Below are 18,162 nucleotides of genomic sequence, written 5' to 3' on the forward strand. Positions count from 1 at the left end.
CAACAGGTTTTTGATGAACTACATATGAAGGTTTGTGGCAGGATATGCACATTGCTCCTAAGATTTCAGGACCAGATAATCGCATTAAGTTCACAGTGATGGGAAAGGAAATCCCACAAACTTGGACTTTCATGGTAAAGATTAATATATTTACTCACATGGGAATACTGCTTCAGGCTCTTCTAAATCCCAGAACATAAACTGTCAATACAACAGTTTTAACTAGGGTTGTCGATTAATCGCAGAGAACTCACACGATTAACTCAAAAAAATTAATCACGATTAAAAAAATTAATCGCAATTAATTGCAGTTTTAATTGCACTGTTGAACAACAGAATACCAATTGAAATTTATTAAATATTTTGGATGTTTTTCTAAATTTTCAAATATATTGCTTTAAATTACAACACAGAATACAAAGTGTACAGTGCTCACTTTATATTACTTTTGATTACAAATATTTCCATTGTAAAAATGATAAACAAAAGAAATAGTATTTTTCAATTCAATTCACCTCATAGTGCAATGTCTTTGTTGTAGTGTAGTGCAATGTCTTTGTTGTGAAAGTGCAACTTACAAATGTAGATTTTTTGTTACAGAACTTCACTCAAAAACAAAACAATGTAAATCTTTAGAGCCTACAAGTCCACTCAGTCCTACTTCTTGTTCAGCCAATCGCTAAGAAAAACAAGTTTGTTTACATTTACGGGAGATAATGCTGCCTACTTCTTATTTACAGTGTCACCTGAAAGTGAGAACAGGCGTTAGCATGGCATTTTTGTAGCCAGCATTGCAAGGTATTTACGTGCCAGATATGCTAAACATTCATATGCCTCATCATGCTTCGACCACCATTCCAGAGGACATGCTTCCATGCTGACAATGCTTGTTTAAAAAATGCATTAATTATATTTGTAACTGAACTCCTTGGAGGAGAACTGTATGTCTCCTGCTCCATGGTTTTACCCGCCTTGTGCCATATATTTTGTGTTACAGTAATCTAGGATGATGACCCAGCATATGTTGTTTGATTTAAGAACACTTTCACTGCAGATTTGACAAAATACAAAGAAGGTTTCAATATTAGATTTCTAAAGATAGCTACAGCACCAAGATTTAAGAATCTGAAGTGCCTTCCAAAATCTGAGAGGGATGAGGTATGGAGCATGCTTTCAAAAGTCTTAAAAGAGCAGAAAGCAACAGAGGGTCCTGTGGCACCTTTAAGACTAACAGAAGTATTGGGAGCATAAGCTTTCGTGGGTAAGAACCTCAGCAGAGGGTCCTGTGGCACCTTTAAGACTAACAGAAGTATTGGGAGCATAAGCTTTCGTGGGTAAGAACCTCACTTCTTCTGAGGTTCTTACCCATGAAAGCTTATGCTCCCAATACTTCTGTTAGTCTTAAAGGTGCCACAGGACCCTCTGTTGCTTTTTACAGATTCAGACTAACATGGCCACCCCTCTGATACTTAAAAGAGCAACTTTCTGATGCAGAAACTACAGAACCCGAACCACCAAAAAAGAAAACCAACCTTCTGTTGGTGGCATCTGATTCGGATTAAGACAATGAACATGTGTCGGTCAGCACTGCTTTGGATCGTTATCAAGCAGAATCCGTCATCAGCATGGACATGTCCCTTGAAATGTTGGTTGAAGCATGAAGGGACATAAAAATCTTTAGCACATCTAGCACTTAAATATCTTGCGACGCCAGCTACAGCAGTGCCAGGAGAACACTTTCAGGTAACATTGTAAACAAGAAGCAGGCCGCATTATCTCTTGCAAACGTAAACAAACTTGTTTGTCTGAGCGATTGGCTGAACAAAAAGTAGGAATGAGTGGATCTCAGGCTCTAAAGTTTTACATTGTTTTATTTTTTAATGCAGCTATTTTTTGTACATAATTCTACATTTGTAAGATCAACTTTCATGATAAAAAGATTGCACTGCAGTATTTGTATTAGGTGAATACTATTTCTTTTGTTTTTTACAGTGCAAATATTTGTAATAAAAAATAAATATAAAGTGAGCACTGTATACTTTGAATTCTGTGTTGTAACTGAAATCAATATATTTGAAAAATGTAGAAAACATCCAAAAATATTTAAATAAATGGCATTCTATTATTGTTTAACAGCGCGATTAATCGTGCGATTAATTGCGATTAATTTTTTTAATCGCTTGACAGCTCTAATTTTAACCCTTCAAAGCATGGTGTTTTCCAGTCAAAGACGTGGAAAGGAGAATACCCACACATGATCATGTACACATCTACCCTGATATAACGCTGTCCTCGGGAGCCAAAAAATCTTACCGCTTTATAGGTGAAACCACGTTATATTGGACTTGCTTTGATCCGCTGGAGCGCGCAGTCCCGCGACCCCCTCCCCCCCCGAGCGCTGCTTTACCGCGTTATATCCGAATTCGTGTTATATCAGGTCACATTATATCGGGGTAGAGGTGTATATATATGTAAGGTACGCTGCCTGTATGTGTGTTCGCCATTTCCAAAAGGTTAAAAATTCCCTAACGAGAACATTCCCAGATTGATGCAAGATCTACCAGCGCTCCAGATGCAAGCTGCCAGACCTGACCTAACTGGCTTTTGATATTAGGTGAAAGAGGCAGGGGAACAGCCTGCACAATTTCACGCCGAGTTACTCAATAAAGCCTTTGTGGTTGAGGTTAGATGCAGTGGTGAAAATTATAGCTCTGCTCTGATCAATGACTTGCAGGGCAACAAAAGGAGTTTACAATGAAGCGTTTCAAATGATAGAGAATAAGTCAATACTTCACCTATAAACATACATGACCAAAAAAATTGGCCATCTGTTTGCTGGTATAAGTATTCTATACCGGCTGTTAATTACTAAGTCTGATAATATAAATAATGAGAATAATTGTTTTCTTTAAAAAGTACTTATAAACATTAGATAGTGTTTAAGAAAGAATGGCTGTACAGTGTTGTATAATGCAATATTCTATTAATCAAGCTAATAAGAAAGTGTTAATGCTTTAGCTGAGGGCATCAAATATATACAGTTTTAAAAAACCAATCCTTCTAGACAGGCAACCAGACACTGACATAATAGCTTCCCTCAAGTTTATTCACAGCCAGGCAATTTCACTTAAAATAACTTTTACATAAGCCAGTAAAAATAACACCGTAAAGCTCCATGCCCAATAATTCTTGATCATGCTGAAAATAAAGTAAAATAAAAATGTTTAAAAAGCCCATAAACCATTAACAAAGTATACAGCACTTTCACCATAACAGGCCCGTTAGATTAAATTTACTTACAACAGAGAACATACAGACATCACATCTTCTACCATCCTAAGACAAATAAGACAAAGAAAAGAGAGACAGACAGAAGGAACTGACAAAAAGGATAAATCTGCAGACACTCTGTTAATGTGTTAGAGCAAAATCACCATACATTTTTGATATCCTAGGAAGTCGGCACAACCTTAAAACGTTTTTTAATGGGAAGGGGTGGAGAAGAGAGGTGATAATTCCTAAACCAGTTTATGTTCTTAAATTCCATATAATTTTCTGACATGTTTTCACCGCATAAAAACCATTTTTTCATAGCAGAGGCCTACCAGTTTAATTGCTGTCAATGCTTTACACATTCTTGCCTTTCCTGAGGTAGCCATCTGCTTTCTTTTCAAGATAGAGTACTAGTTAATATACAGTATATAAAAAAAAGTTCCCAAGGAAATTAGTAGCAATTAAGTTTAAAGAAACAGGAGAACACTAGGTTCTTTTATGACTATTGATCTATCAGTAGAAGGCAGTAGAAAAAGTTCCTGGTCTGTGTATTTCAAATTACTTCCACACTTTAAGAAAGAAAGGGAAATTTCTTTAAGTTTTTGTATTTTTGGCTCTTAATGAAATGACAGTTTGAGTATTGAGAGTTCAAAGTGAATGCTCTGGAAATTGGGACAGTTCTATTTCAATAACCAGGGCTAGAAAAAGTCTTCATCCGCTTCCATGCTTGTCAGCTTTAATGCCATATTTTTAAGCAGGATGATCTTGAAAGCTGGCACCTTCCATATCTAAACACAGTCTTCTGAAAGGGTCTGGATGCTTCCCAACCATCAATACAGGGGAGAGTTGAGGTTCAGATCTAAACGGGCCACCCATTCTTTATTCATAACTAGCGAGCATTGAGGGAGCAACTGCTGCTCTTTGTTCAGTATCATCTCAGCAAAATGATCTGTCTCAGAACCACAGTTAAATATTTAGAGACATGACTGGAATGCAATTTGAGTTGAGCTGAAATCCATTCCCAAGTCTGTTCTTTTAATAGAGTGGTGAGTGAGCGTTTAGAATGTTTACACTTTTACTCCAGGATGATGTAGTGCCACTAATGTGCGCTGTAGAATCAAGCGCACTGTAGTGTTAGTGATGCTTAAGCTAGTGACTCACTCCTAGGTATCCTACAGGTCTAGCCTGGAAATCACCATGCTCCCCTCTGCTAGAAAACACAATAAGCAATACATTTTCAAAGCAGTCTGCAGGAATTTCTCCCTGCAACACTGAGTGTTAACAAGGACTCTTGGCGTTGAAAAACTAACCCTTAAGCTAGTTTTTAAAAATAAATAAATAAATAAAATCTTAGGATATTACAGTATCAGTTTAAACTGAGCCAAGTGATTCCTGAAATGAAGATCAGCAAGATAAATAACCATTTAAGGTCCTTCACTTTAATAGCCTCCTTTCTTCTTCTAGGAGCTCCCCTGAAGTATTTGTGACTGGGCTCCCCAAATGGTGGTTCTCCTGCAGTGGATCCCATTGAGCAATCTCATGCCATGGACTCTTATGTGGGGAGGGGACAGACTGGGGCACAGACACAGTGTTGCCCATTTCACCCCCCAACAAGCCCTGCAGTAAATCCCCTCTAAGAATATTATAGCTGTAGGCTGCATTCTCATTAACATGCAGCTCCTGCGCACTGGGGACAACCACTTACATGGATTCCAGACGCTGCTAAGGGCAGGTGACTCCATGAAAGCACAGCTCAGCAAAGGCAGCTGTGTTGCCTGGAGCCAGGGAAGAGTAACAGAGGGCAGATAAGCCTTGTGCCTCCCGCAGACCTGAGATATTTGGGAGGGGGTAAACTCCTACCCCCAGTGAAAGACTACAGAGAAAATTCTGCGGCAGGAACTTCATGGAGTGCTCTCACTAGCTTCTGTAAGTTTTTCCAGGCGATGGGGCAACCTGGATCAGTATGTTCCATTACAAACCTCTGTTCTCAATGATTAAATAACGCAAGGCCTGTCCTGCAATTTACAATACATGGGCTTGCACACTGACTTTAGTGGCACTGCATCTAGGCACAGGGGACCTCTTCTTGGTAGTAAATTGCTGGACTAAGGCCTTGAATATTAAAATCCCCTCTAGAATGAAATTCAAATCTCACACACACTGATGCACTTTTTAGTCTTGTTATTTTTGTTCAAACTTGAATATGTTATTCTTGGAGAATTCTTTAGGTTTTAGGAATATTGAGGAAAATATCCTCTCTCAGTAGACATTTTTAAATTTCTCTGGCACCTACTCTGAACTCCAGGCATTTCCCAAAATTTAAAACACATCATCAGAAAATCTGGCATCTCCCTCAAAAAAACTGAAGTCATTCTGCCCAACCGTATCACATCCTATAACATCCATTCAAGTAATTCAAAAATGACTTCTACTTCAAAACGCAAAACATCCCAAACCACATACAAACCTAAATCTGGCAAATGGCTGGAGTTAGAAGCCCAACTCGTGACAGGAAATAAAAAGCATAATTGGACATTCTCCATCCTTCATTTCATAGCATTATAGAGTTTGCTTTTTTGTTTTACAATGTTTGCCTTATCTTTAGAACTTCGGTCTTTTCTTAGTTTTAGTGACAAACTTAAATTTTAAGATGTAGTATGTTATCTTTAATTAGCAGACACTATTAAATTATAAAGGGACTTTCAGAGAGACCTTATTAGATATGTTCTCTGTTTATCTGAAATGTAAAATCCTGTGAATAAAATCTGTGGTAACTAATTCAAAGAAAATTATGTCTGAGGGGATAAGATAGCAGAAGTGCGCATCATCAAGTTAACTACATGGGAATCAGTACCACTGGATTTATTAACCAACCAACCAATCAAATGTAGCAGCTAGAACCATTTCTCCCACAACTTGGCCTATGGGCATAGAAATAGGAGATAAACCAAGGGTTTTTTTGATCATCCTGTGAATCCTGAAACTACTTTTATAGAAAAATGTTTTCAAAGGTTATAGCCTCACATTAAAAAAATATGATAAAAAAACAGGAATTCAAACTAGTAAAAATAAGACAGTTTTCCACTTCTCGTACATATACATAAAAAAATACTGGATGAAAACACGGCCCTACTTAGTTTTGCCACTGATTTCATTCACTATATCCCACAAACCCTAACTCACACAAGTACTCTTCATTTATGTGAGCAGTCCCATTAGCTTCAATAGGGGTTTGTGTATGTAAGGACTACTCGCACAAGTAAGGGGGCCTTGCATTAGCAATAGGCCAGGGAATTATTTTTCCCATTGCTGAACTCACTACACAACGAGTAAGCTAACATTGAAAATGTGGCACAAAAATTGCTAAAGGCCCAATCCTAGTCTCACTGAAGTCAATGGGCATTCAGGCACTGACATCAGTGGGAGTAGGACTGGGCCCTTAAACTTCCAACATCCAATTATTAATCCTGTGACCTGGTCTGGGTTGGTTTCTCTGGGTTTTTACTACAAGTTATATGGTGATGGGAGCAACATGGCATTGATGATGTACAGGAAAGCCTATGCCTATCTGGTTGTCTAGTAATACATTCATCAGCACCATGTTTCTAACATTACTGAAACCCATGAATTATAAAACTATCGTAATTATGGTGGGGTGCAAGGAGGAGCACTTCATAATCCAGAAACATCTCTATACTTTAACTTACGTTTTTAGTGGTGTCTTCTTCTTTTTTGCAGGTTTATTTAGGTTGTCTCCTTCAGTTCCATTTGTTTCATTGCCATTGGCTGGTATCTCAAAGGAGGCTGGAGATTTAGAAGGTGAGCTGGTGATCTTCGAAGACAGCCTGAAAGCGTCAATTGAGTCCTCGCAGGTATCTGGATCAAAACTGTACGTTTGTTGAGGCAATTTGGGAGATTCTTGCATTTTTGTAGTGGAAGAGAATGGGTTAAAGTTGGGATCATCCCACTTGTCAATATCAAAAGTATAAGAGCCTTTTGAAATCGGGATATCATTTGGATCAGTGAGTGACTTGGTTGGTGCGGTGGGAGCATTGTCAAGCTTTTCCACTGTCTTTTTAGTCTTTGGCCTCCTTAGCGGCATTTTGGCACCAGATTTTTTACCTGCTTTTTTGGGTGGGGGAGTGCTTTCTTGCTGGTCTTCTCTGCTCCCCTTTTCCTCAGAATAATCAAACTCTAGTCTCACAGCTAGACCTTTGACTGGAGGATCCTCTTGTCCTCCAGTGTCAGATGGAGTCACCTCCACGGCCTCTGGTGCCGTTGTAAGAGGTTGAGTTTTTTTACTGGCAGGTGGAGAAGTTTGCACTTTGCTTTCTCCAGTACTAAATGTACTAATCTCTTCAAAGTTCTCTCGATCAAAGGGATAGGAAACTTCAGGCACAGCAGGGGCCTCCTGTTTCTCCGTAGAGATTTGGGAAGGTTCAGTACATTCAGGTTTAATTGATTCAACCTTTACCTCAGACACCAGTTTTTCTTCACTTGGGACAGAAGCTTGTTGGCTAATGTCAGATGGTTCTTGTTGCGTTTCTTTCACTGGTGGAGAGTCTGCAGATTTTTTTGCAGATTGCTTCTTCTTTAAGGAAGGTGGCCTGGGTTTCTTTGTTCGCTTAAGGGTACTAGAAGCACTACTTGAACCAGTATTGAACACGTCTGCCGTTGGAATTACTGTCTCATTATTGCCAAGATAGGAAACGCCATCAAAATCACTAGCTTGCAAACTAAGAGACCGAGACAAAGTAGATCTGGAAATTGGGACAGAATCTGTGGATTTTCTTCGAACATTCGCTTTAGGGTCCCGATTCTTAGCTTCTGGAGTGCTAGGTTCTAAGGTATGGAAAGAATCTACCAACTCAATGTTATCAAAGTCTAAGTTGTAAGTCCCGCTGCTGGCTATAGGCTTATCCTCATCAAAGACAGTAGAAAATGAATGGGAGGGAGGACGGAATGGGCTTTCTTCAATTGATTCACTATGTGATGCATCAATTATGGACACAGTATCAGAACAGAATCCTATGGGAACAAACAGAAAAGCCAGTGAATGAAACACATCAGTCACTAAGCCCCAAATGCTTTTCTGTTTAAGTGTTTTATTACTTTTTATCTAACAAATATACCAAAAATGGAACAAAACAAAAAAATACAAGTGAGACAAATGGACTAAATCCTAAATGAAAGAATATATGTACACCAGGGCATATTTAACTCATGGTATGAATGCAGAAGAACATTTGAACAGCTCTTTTATTCCCCCTTGTAGTTTGGTGACAATACATTTTATACACTTGTAAAGGTTTACATGGAGTATTTTTAGTTGCTATTTCAGAGCTAGTTAAGGAGACAGAGATGGAAATCGAGTTAGTAGAATATGCTAAAATACTCTAAATACTGGGTGATCTGACCATCAAATACTGGTTCATGCACATTCCCCTTAGGATAATGGTTTAATACCTGGCATTTACAGAACTGTATCAAAACATACTCTTTTTACAGTTGCTGGTACTGCAGTCCTCTAATTTGACTGAAGCTTCAGTGACTTGCATATTTTTCTCCCAGTTTAATGTCCCCACATTCCATCTTGACCGTCCTTCCAGTGGCTTTCTTTCCAAGGTTTATCAATATTACTCTTGTTTTGGCCGGAGTGAGGGAGGTAGGGAGAGGGAGGAGTAAGAGAGTCAAAATTCAGAGTTGAGATGATAACTCCATTTTTATATGTCTTTACGTATGAGGTACTGAGAATTTCAATTAAAAAAAATAAAATAAAATAGGGAAAGCAGGCAAAGAGAAAGCAGACTGTACAAAATTTCTGAAATTGAACTTTTCCATTGGAAACTGCCCCACTTTACTGCATTTTTTATCATTAGTGGAAAAAAACCCTATTTGTTAAAGTTCTACAACCAGAATTCTCTCTCTTTGATTAAAGCATATAGATCTGTTCATGACAAGGATTTCCAAAGAGGTTAACAGAAGCCCCATGACTTGGGACATTTAAAACTAAGCTGTTAAAGCATAAGCAAATATATTTTAGGACACAGGCAGAGAAGGAAATGGATTAACTGACCTTGTGACAGAGATGGCAGTTTCCTGCCATATGCTGGAAAATCTTATTGAATCAAGTTAAAGTATCTTAGCCTCTCATTGTATTAAAATGGAAATGTGTTATTGTGGGATTGTATGTAACTTGTTTAGGAGACCTGACTAATATAAATCTTGGGAAGTGTTATGTGCTTAGGCGCACTCTTTTAAACAATGGACTAAGACAAGAATGAACTGTTAATTGAGTAGACTTCCTAGGAAATATTTGGGAAGAGAGGAATACAAATGACCCATCTCCAGAGCCATCCTTGAGCAGAACCCATTGTCTGGCTGATTACCTATTCACAGCCTCTTCAAAGACCGAACTGGACAAAGGGGTGACTCTGCATGGGAGGGGTTTAAAGGACTGACTGTTCACCAGCCAGAGTCATTATTGTAGTCAGGGGGTGATCTCTGGTAAGCTTATTAGCATGCATGTAGATTCTTTTATTGTTTTTGATACGGTTTCTCTGTAATGCTTTCACCTTAAAAACAAATGTGCTTGCTTAGAAAGAGCTGTGCAGTAGCTCATAGGCGCCAACTTTCTCCGGCGCTGGTAGGTGCCCGTGCCCCCCCGCCCCTGGCCCCGCCCTAACTCCGCCCCTCCCCCCCATTGGATCCTTTCCCCAAATCCCCGCTCCGGCCCCGCCTCTTCCCCCAGCGCGGCGTGTTCCCCTTCCTCTCCCCTCCCTCCCTGCCCTGCGAATCAGCTGTTTTGCGACGCAAGCACTGAGGGGGCAGGGAAGTGGGACGCGGCGGCGCGCTCGTGGCGGAGGCAGAGGTGAACTGGAGCAGGGGGGTGGGGCGGGGCCACGGGGAGCTGCCAGTGGGTGCTGAGCACCCACCAATTTTTTCCATGGGTGCTCCAGCCCCGGAGCACCCATGGAGTTGGCACCTATGCAGTAACTTCATTATGGCAATTACACTGTTTGCCATTTCTGAGGAGAAAAGCAAAGCAGGCTTGTTTAGGCAGCATGACTTTGCTGGGGAATTCAGATCATAGGCTGGGAGTGGTACAGCCTGGAAATATCCCAATCAGGAGGGAGAGAAATGTGCGTCTCTGCCCAAGAGAGGCAACAGATGGGGAGCCAGAAGTCTAAAGGGTGTATCCTGGCTGTATAGAGGGAGATTACAGACGCAGTTGCCCTGAACTGTGACAAACCCATTACATCTTTTCCCTTCTCTAATCTCATCCTTCTCTAATATCAGTTATGTGGATTACAAAAAAATTCTGCAAATCCTGATCACCACATGCTGTCATCACAGTACCAGAAGATAAATATCATGGTATGGATTCTCTTCTATGCCAAGATCTGCTTAATGTTGAGTCCTCAGGGTTGTGGCAGGGAACAGGATATGGGTCTTCAGTTCTGACTTTCACTCTGGTTTCAGAGCAGTCTCTAGAGTCTAGCTTACTCTAAATATAACCAACTGTGTATGGTCCCTAAGAGACCATCCATGAGTTGAGAATTGGTAGAGCCCTTACACTGAGGTGGGGGTGGTTGGCACAGGATCCAGCTTTGATTTTCACCGTCCCTCAGCAGGAGGAATTCTCAGATGGCCAGATTTCAGCCCCTGTGTGTAAGACCCTGGGGTCATGTCATAACACCAGCTTAGCAATGCCTTCGCTGCATGGATGAAGCTCAGGTGGCTGGAGAGGGCTGGTATTCTGGGGATGCAGCTAGTCATTTTCTCTCTGTACTATAGGGACAGGCTCCCAGAGCAGGGGCTCTTCTTGGCTGTCCCCTTGCAGACAGCCCACCCCTGCCACTGTACTCCAAAACCAGAATCCCGAGCCATAGGTTCACAGGGATTTGTATTATACCATAAAAATGTAATTACACACACCACCATACTGTATTGTGATGTTTGCATCTATCAAATTCTAACCTGCCATTTTGGGTGAAGTCTGACAAAGTGGATTTCAGCTGGTTGATATTTAAAAATGTATCCAGGCCTATTTAGCAAGCAGATGCCCATTTGCCAACTTATGGAAATGCCTCTTATAAGACGTTTAATTTTTGCCTAGTTACAATTTTTTCTGCATCTATTCTGGTCTCAATAAAACAAAACAAAGTTAGAAAATTAAGACACCAGAATTTGTGAAGATGATCAGAAATAGTGCCGGTCTTATTTTCTCTTGGTTTGTAAATTGGCTATAGATTCTGGAAATGGATATTTTGCCAGGGCTGTGTCATTAGTGGGATCCATGAGTCTTTCTTCATCTAATACTGACTTAACTCTTCCCCAAATACCTTAATGATATGTACCATCCCTAAGAATCATTAATGAGTAACAAATGCATTCCCTTTTTCTCGAGAAACAGAAAAAAAAGTCCTTTAAATTCAGATTTCAGGCGCAAGTACTTTGCAGACCAAATTCATGGTTAACACACTTCTGATGACTGCATCGGTCTGGCCTTATTACCTTCCAATTATTCTGCTCTGCTTGTGTTCAGTAAAGTTCTAGCTACAGGCAGAGACCACAGGGCATTCACAGTTGGTTTAAATACTAGAGCAAGGCATGTGGTCATCTGATTATAGCTACTGGTTTAGGGGGAAAAAACGTTTCTTAAAAAGACATTTTACAGCTTATTTGCCAAGGTGTTTTAAATTATGCTGAAACAAAGACTAGTAGTAAAGTGGAAGGCTACAAAATAAGCACTCACAGTAACTGAATGAATATTTTCTGGTTACCATCCTTTCACTTGTATTAGAATCAAATATATTTATCTATGAATAGTAACCAATCAAATAAGATTGTATTCAGATTTTCTTCAAAGACAGCACTGCAGTCTTTCAGGTTAAAAGCACTAAGGAGTTATAGAATAGTGCAGGATCTGGCAACATTCTTATTTCCTTTAAGTTTGTCTAGGTACTCATACGTCCTCCATCACCATAACAAATTTAAGCAGTGTGCCCATATGATATATAACTCATCAGATATTACTGTGTTTGACTATCTGTTCATTTTTTTTCAGTCATTAATAATGACAGAATATTAAACAACAGTTTGTTACCTTTTTTGTTGTCTGGACCTGACATTCATTAATTATTTCCTTATACTACAAAAGTCATTTCAAAAGTGTGGCTAGCATATACATTAGAGTTGTCACTGTCACTTCATTGTGATAAAGACTCACTAATAGAGCTAGTTGGAAAATTTTAGAACTGTTTTCTGTTGGAAAACGCGGTTGCGTCAAAATCAGGACAGTACCAAAATTCTGAAATCTTGAAATTCTCCATGAAATTACATTTTTTTTTCCTGCACAGTTCTGCCCATTAATACTTTGTGTTAAGGTAGCACAGATGAAAGAGAATCACAAAGAATCTATACTTACTACTATTATTTGAGTCCTTACTGCTATACTTTACTACTAGATCCTGTGGATAGAAAGCATTCCCTCTTTGCTTCAGCGGCAATTAGAGGTATCTGTGTGAGGATTTTGCCAGGAATATTATTTATGAAGATAAAGAGCTAGCAACTTTGAAGATAGCAGACACTTCCTAAATCAGCACCTTCAGATCAACCCCTACATCTTCAGATTTTTTCATTGGAATTCTAGCTACACAATTCCATGTTTCTCTTTGAAAATTTAGTGACTTGTGTGAATTTAAAAATGTTTTTTTCTTTAAAATGAATGCTAATCAGGTGGCACTATTTTAAGAGTGTGTATTTTTTTCTTACTCCAAATGGGTTGTGTTTGGGTTCAGTCGTGCTGAATGTTTTTTAATTAGAGTTGCTGCTGCCAGCTGAGCTGGTGTTCGCTTTTCACACTATGAGATCATTTTTTGACACCGATCAGTGTACTGCTAAGGAGACACCAGAAGTGTCACAAAACTCCAGTATTAGTCTAATCTGTACACTTTACAAGGGAATGGAGTGGAAGATAGCTAAATGCAATTAATAATAATAAACGACTGAATAGCTCTAATATGTCAGCATAGTCCAAGATGTAGGTCAGTGTGAAAGCAAAAGGGAGTCCAACAAGGAATCTTCAAAAATTGTGTTAATAATAATAAATAACATAGTAATATTCATAACAAAGGCTTTCATTATGTCAGGCATCAAAAGGACAGAGGCCCCTTTGTGCTGGGTATTGTACAAACATATATAAAAAGATTTCTGCCCTGGAGGGCTTACAGTCTAAAAGACAGAAACAAATAATGGATTTGGGATGGGAATATATCATAAAGCAAATTAATATGGTGAGGAAAAAGCCTGAGTAGTTACATTATTTGCTTTTGTTGGTCGTTAATTTCTTTAAGGATTTAAGTTCTCCTGCAGCCAGCTATAGGTAATAAAGAACAAACTGTCTAAGAAAGCTGCAATACTTTCCAACAGTTTGAAATAAAACAATGTTGAAATTCTGCTGACAGCTCCACATATAATGCAGAAGCTGATTCCTGCCTATTATGTTGCTTTCCATACCCCCTTCCCTCCCACAACACGCTCCTGCTCCAGTCCTTTACTTATTCCTGGAGTCTAGTGCTCTGCAGTGTACATTTTGGATTAGCACTGTCAATTTTTGTTATTATTTTCTGAATACATCCAAAATATGGGCTTGTGGTAGAAATTACTTGTTACGTTGCTGTAGGATTCCTGCTATGTTACATCATCAGTGTCTTCTGATGATAGAACTGCAGCGGAAGGAGACTTGAATTGTACTTACTGTTGTGAGACAATGCAGCTTTATTACTACAAAGAGCTTTTTAGACCATGCTCTTTTGACATTAGAAGTGCATCAACAGAGCAGTGAATTTTGCCCTTTCACATCAAAGTGATCTAAACAAAAGGGTACTACTACGCACAACATTTTATCACAAAGGCTGCAGTTTGTTCATTAAAGAATGCATTATGTAACACACACATTATGCAGTCAGAAGAAGGTGAAATACGCTCCTGTGCAGAGGGCCAGCACGAAGTCTAATGGACCACTTAAATCTCACTTTTGGCCCTATTTTGAGGACTTACGTGGTCAAGAGGCTTTGCGCTGGCTCACTGTATGGGGTGAAATTCACCTGCACGTTGTTATAAATTGTGCATAACAATGGATGGATGTTAGATACTAAGCTGTACTCAGTGGATAACTGATTACATAAACCACAAAAGTGCAGCTCAGGTGGCTTATGAATAGAGGTGGAGCCCAGGAAGGCAATTCCAGCCTTTTATTCACTATGATGCAGGGCCCAATCCTCCATTCCTTACTCAAGCAAAAGTCTCTGACCTGAATGGGAGTTTTGCCTGAGGAAGGCACGAAGAATCAGATCCACTATGTCTAAGTCACATCTAAGGACATACAAAAAGTATGAAGAATTTATGTTGATGTAAACTAAAGAAGCACAACAAGTAATGGATTAGAGCAGTGGTTCTCAATCAGGGGTTCATGGTTCCCTGGCGGTAGCTGTGAGACAGTGTCAGGGAGTCCACGAAGTAGGGCTGGCATTAGATTGACTTGGGCCCAGGACAGAAAGTTTGGAGGCGGGAGTTGCGGGGCTAGAGCCCAGAGCCCCAGCACCCTGTGGGACAGAAGCCCCAAGCCAACCCCGCACTGCAGCTGAAGCCTAAAGACCTCAGCTCTGCAGGGCTAAAGCCCAAGCCTGTCACCCATGGGGCAGAAACCCCTAGACCTACCACCCCATGAGGCAGAAGCCTCAAGGCCCCCTGGACCAGCAGCTGAAACATGAAGCCTGGAAGCTCCCCTGCCTGCTGCGGCTGAAGCCTGAAGCGCCCTCCACTAGGCCCTGAAGTTTTATAGTATGGTGAGGGGGACTCAGAAAGAAAAAAGTTGAGAACCCATATATTAGAGAACATTATTAATTTTAGCTGTTGGAGATCATACAATGGCCCACTGCATAGGGTACTGAACTGGGAACTCATAAACCCTGGGTTCTGGTCCCTATCTCCCACAGGCTGCTGTGTGCTCTTAGGCAAGTTGCTTCACCGCTCTGTGCCTCAGTTTCCCCTCCCACCTTTTGTCTGCTTAAATTATAAGCTCTTTGGGACTGTCTCTTCTGCATGTCTGTAGAGTGCCTAGTACAATGGGAGCTGATCTCAGCTGGAGACTCTAGGCACTAGTGTAATATGAAAAATAAATAATGAGTGGATGACAGTAAATGTGTATGCTGATTTTACACTTCTACGGATGCTCTTACGTGAGAGCATGACAACAGTATTTAATGTTTGACATTTTAATCTATAGCTTATTATCTGACAAATAGATGAGGATAGAAGGGTGTTACAAAGAACTGAAATGTTTGCACAAATGGTAGAGGAAAGTTATTTTCCTCCACTGATATCAGTAAGAATGAATTACTGCTTAATGTTCTGTGGTTAATTACAGAGAGAACTCAACCATCATTTATGCAGCATTTTATAAATCAATTAGGTGTTGATGACATTTTAAACCATGAAAGTAAAGCTCCATTGGTCTGCAATAACAAGCGCAGCTATCCTAATTTACTTATATTTGTAAAGAATAATAAAGACCTGAACTGTAACTGGCATGAATTTTCTGTGCCACATAAAAGTGAGGGGCTTATTAGCATAAATACCTCTGTTATAATATATTAGAGATGGATAGAAGAGGCAGGGTTCAAGTCCAGACTGAAGTTTGGAGTTGGGGTTCAAAAGAAATTCTGGGTAGAAGTTGACCTTTGACACACCTTCCTTCCTCTCCACTCCTTGCACCCTGCCTGGTGGGGCTTGGGGAAAAACTGCAGCCAGGAACCAGTCAGGGATGCCAGCCAGTAGAACAGCTGCAGAAGCAGCCAAAGTAGGGACTTTTCAATGTTCAGACAACTTTCTGAACTTTTGATTGGGCTTGTGCTGATTGGCTGTTTGCTCCAACCCTCCCTCACAGTCGCCTCCTCCTTCTCGCCACACCTGCCCCATGACCCTGTTCTCCCTTTGTCCTGTCCCCCTTATCCTTTTTATCTTCCATGTCCCTGCTTCCTTCCCTTTTCTTTCCATTTATCTGGTCGCCTCCAAACTAAACCCATGCCCTCGAAAAAAACATGGAACTAACATGACATTTGCTACCATCGCTTTGCTGCTTGTGTGTTATACCCTTTTCCCTGCCTCTTTGGGGCAGGGTCTGTGCTATTACTGTGTTTGTACAGTGCCCAGCACAATGAGGCCCTGTTCTTGGTTGCTCCTTAAGCACTACCATAATGAATAATAAATAATAATAAATAATAATAAATCCCCTGTTGTTCCAAAATGCTGTAAATCTCATAAAACCCAGGTAGGTTATTTGCCACTGTGGGCAGAAGTCTCATGAGAACAGCTAATCTTGCATCCAAACCAGGTTTCCGAGCAGTTAGGCAACATGGTTGTAATCTCTTCTCTTGTGCATCTCCCACCAGTGCACCCACATATGAACAGGGGATATTCCACATAGCCCACCCTGCTAGCTGCTTAAGAGGAGGATAAGCAGAATAGGAGACAAAGCCAAGCTGCTACCATACTGAGTAGGTGTCCTGCAGCCTGCCCATGCTCAGCCCAGCGTCTGAAGAGCTGGTAGTGGGAAGGATCCTGGAACCCTGTTTCCTCATTCACAAGCCAGAGGAGACCCAATCTCCCACCCAGCTCACATGGAGATCGTGGAGACCTCCAGCAGCCAGAGGAACACTGTGCACCTAAAGAAATGATATCTAGCCTTAAGTTTTAACTACATTTTACTTTCAGAACCTTTATTAAACTTACACTGGAGTTAAATACATTAAAAACTCTCATCATGTCTCCTCAGCATTGGGGTCCAGCTGTTGTGCTAATCATATCATGAAGCATAATTACAACCATCTGCATACATTATTAATGTCAGGCCTATCTGGAATCATGTGTTCCAAACCTACCATTCTCCCCCATCCTCCGGAAGACAAAGCTGCCTGGTCTCTAAATTGGAACACAGATTTTATGTTATTTTCTCAGTTGCAGTTTGCCAGGCCCTGCAGGTGCCCTTATTCCTCTTTTACTGAAATGGCACCAATGTGACCTTTGTTTCCCAGATTTATGCTACCAAGTAGGAGCTGTACTTCAGCTCCATGGAAACCCTGTGTAAGGGACTGACTGTGTGTGTGTGAGAGAGTATAACCTATGAGGCAAGTTAACACGAAGATAACAGATCTCAGAGTAGCAGCCGTGTTAGTCTGTATCCGTAAAAAGAAGAGGAGTACTTGTGGCACCTTAGAGACTAACAAATTTATTTGAGCATAAGCTTTCGTGGACTACAGCCCACTTCATCGGATGCATAGAATGGAACATATAACAAGAGTATATATATACATACAGAGAAGATGCCATACCAGCTCTAAGAGGCTAATTAATTAAGATGACCTATTATCAGCAGGAAAAAAACTTTTGTAGTGATAATCAAGATGGTCAATTACAGTTTCTGGTATGGCATCTTCTCTGTATGTATATATATATATATACTCTTGTTATATGTTCCATTCTATGCATCCGAAGAAGTGGGCTGTAGCCCACAAAAGCTTATGCTCAAATAAATGTGTTAGTCTCTAAGGTGCCACAAGTACTCCTCTTCTTTTTACGGATACAGACTAACACGGCTGCTACTCTGAGATTTTTAAAAGTGGCTTTTAAACATTTCACTATTCACATTGAAATAAGTGTCCAATTAACCAAGTAACAGGGACGCTAACTGATGTCTCCTAATACATTTTAAAAGGAAACATATGCTTTTGCATTTCACTCCTACACTTGAATTTTTCTTGCAGCAAGCCACTGTGCTGAATAACTGCATTTTACTAACTTTTGAAATGCTGTGTACTGCTCTGT

General features: G+C 40.2%; 1 protein-coding gene across 42 annotated transcripts in view; it reads right to left on the reverse strand.

Annotated features, from left to right (window-relative positions):
- TACC2 (transforming acidic coiled-coil containing protein 2) overlaps positions 1-18,162 on the reverse strand; it is a 218,333-nt gene that overhangs the window by 39,669 nt on the left and 160,502 nt on the right. For 22 of the 42 annotated variants that reach the window (XM_065552313.1, XM_065552312.1, XM_065552307.1 and 19 more), the window contains one exon: positions 6,981-8,301. In XM_065552313.1, coding sequence (XP_065408385.1) covers positions 6,981-8,301 — 1,321 coding nt within the window. Of the gene's footprint in view, positions 1-3,300; positions 3,337-6,980; positions 8,302-18,162 lie in introns of all 42 variants that reach the window. The other 20 variants (XM_065552306.1, XM_065552304.1, XM_065552290.1 and 17 more) reach the window with 1 other exon arrangement.

The sequence above is a fragment of the Chrysemys picta genome, chromosome 7, assembly GCF_011386835.1.
Source record: "Chrysemys picta bellii isolate R12L10 chromosome 7, ASM1138683v2, whole genome shotgun sequence".
NCBI lineage: Eukaryota > Metazoa > Chordata > Testudines > Emydidae > Chrysemys > Chrysemys picta.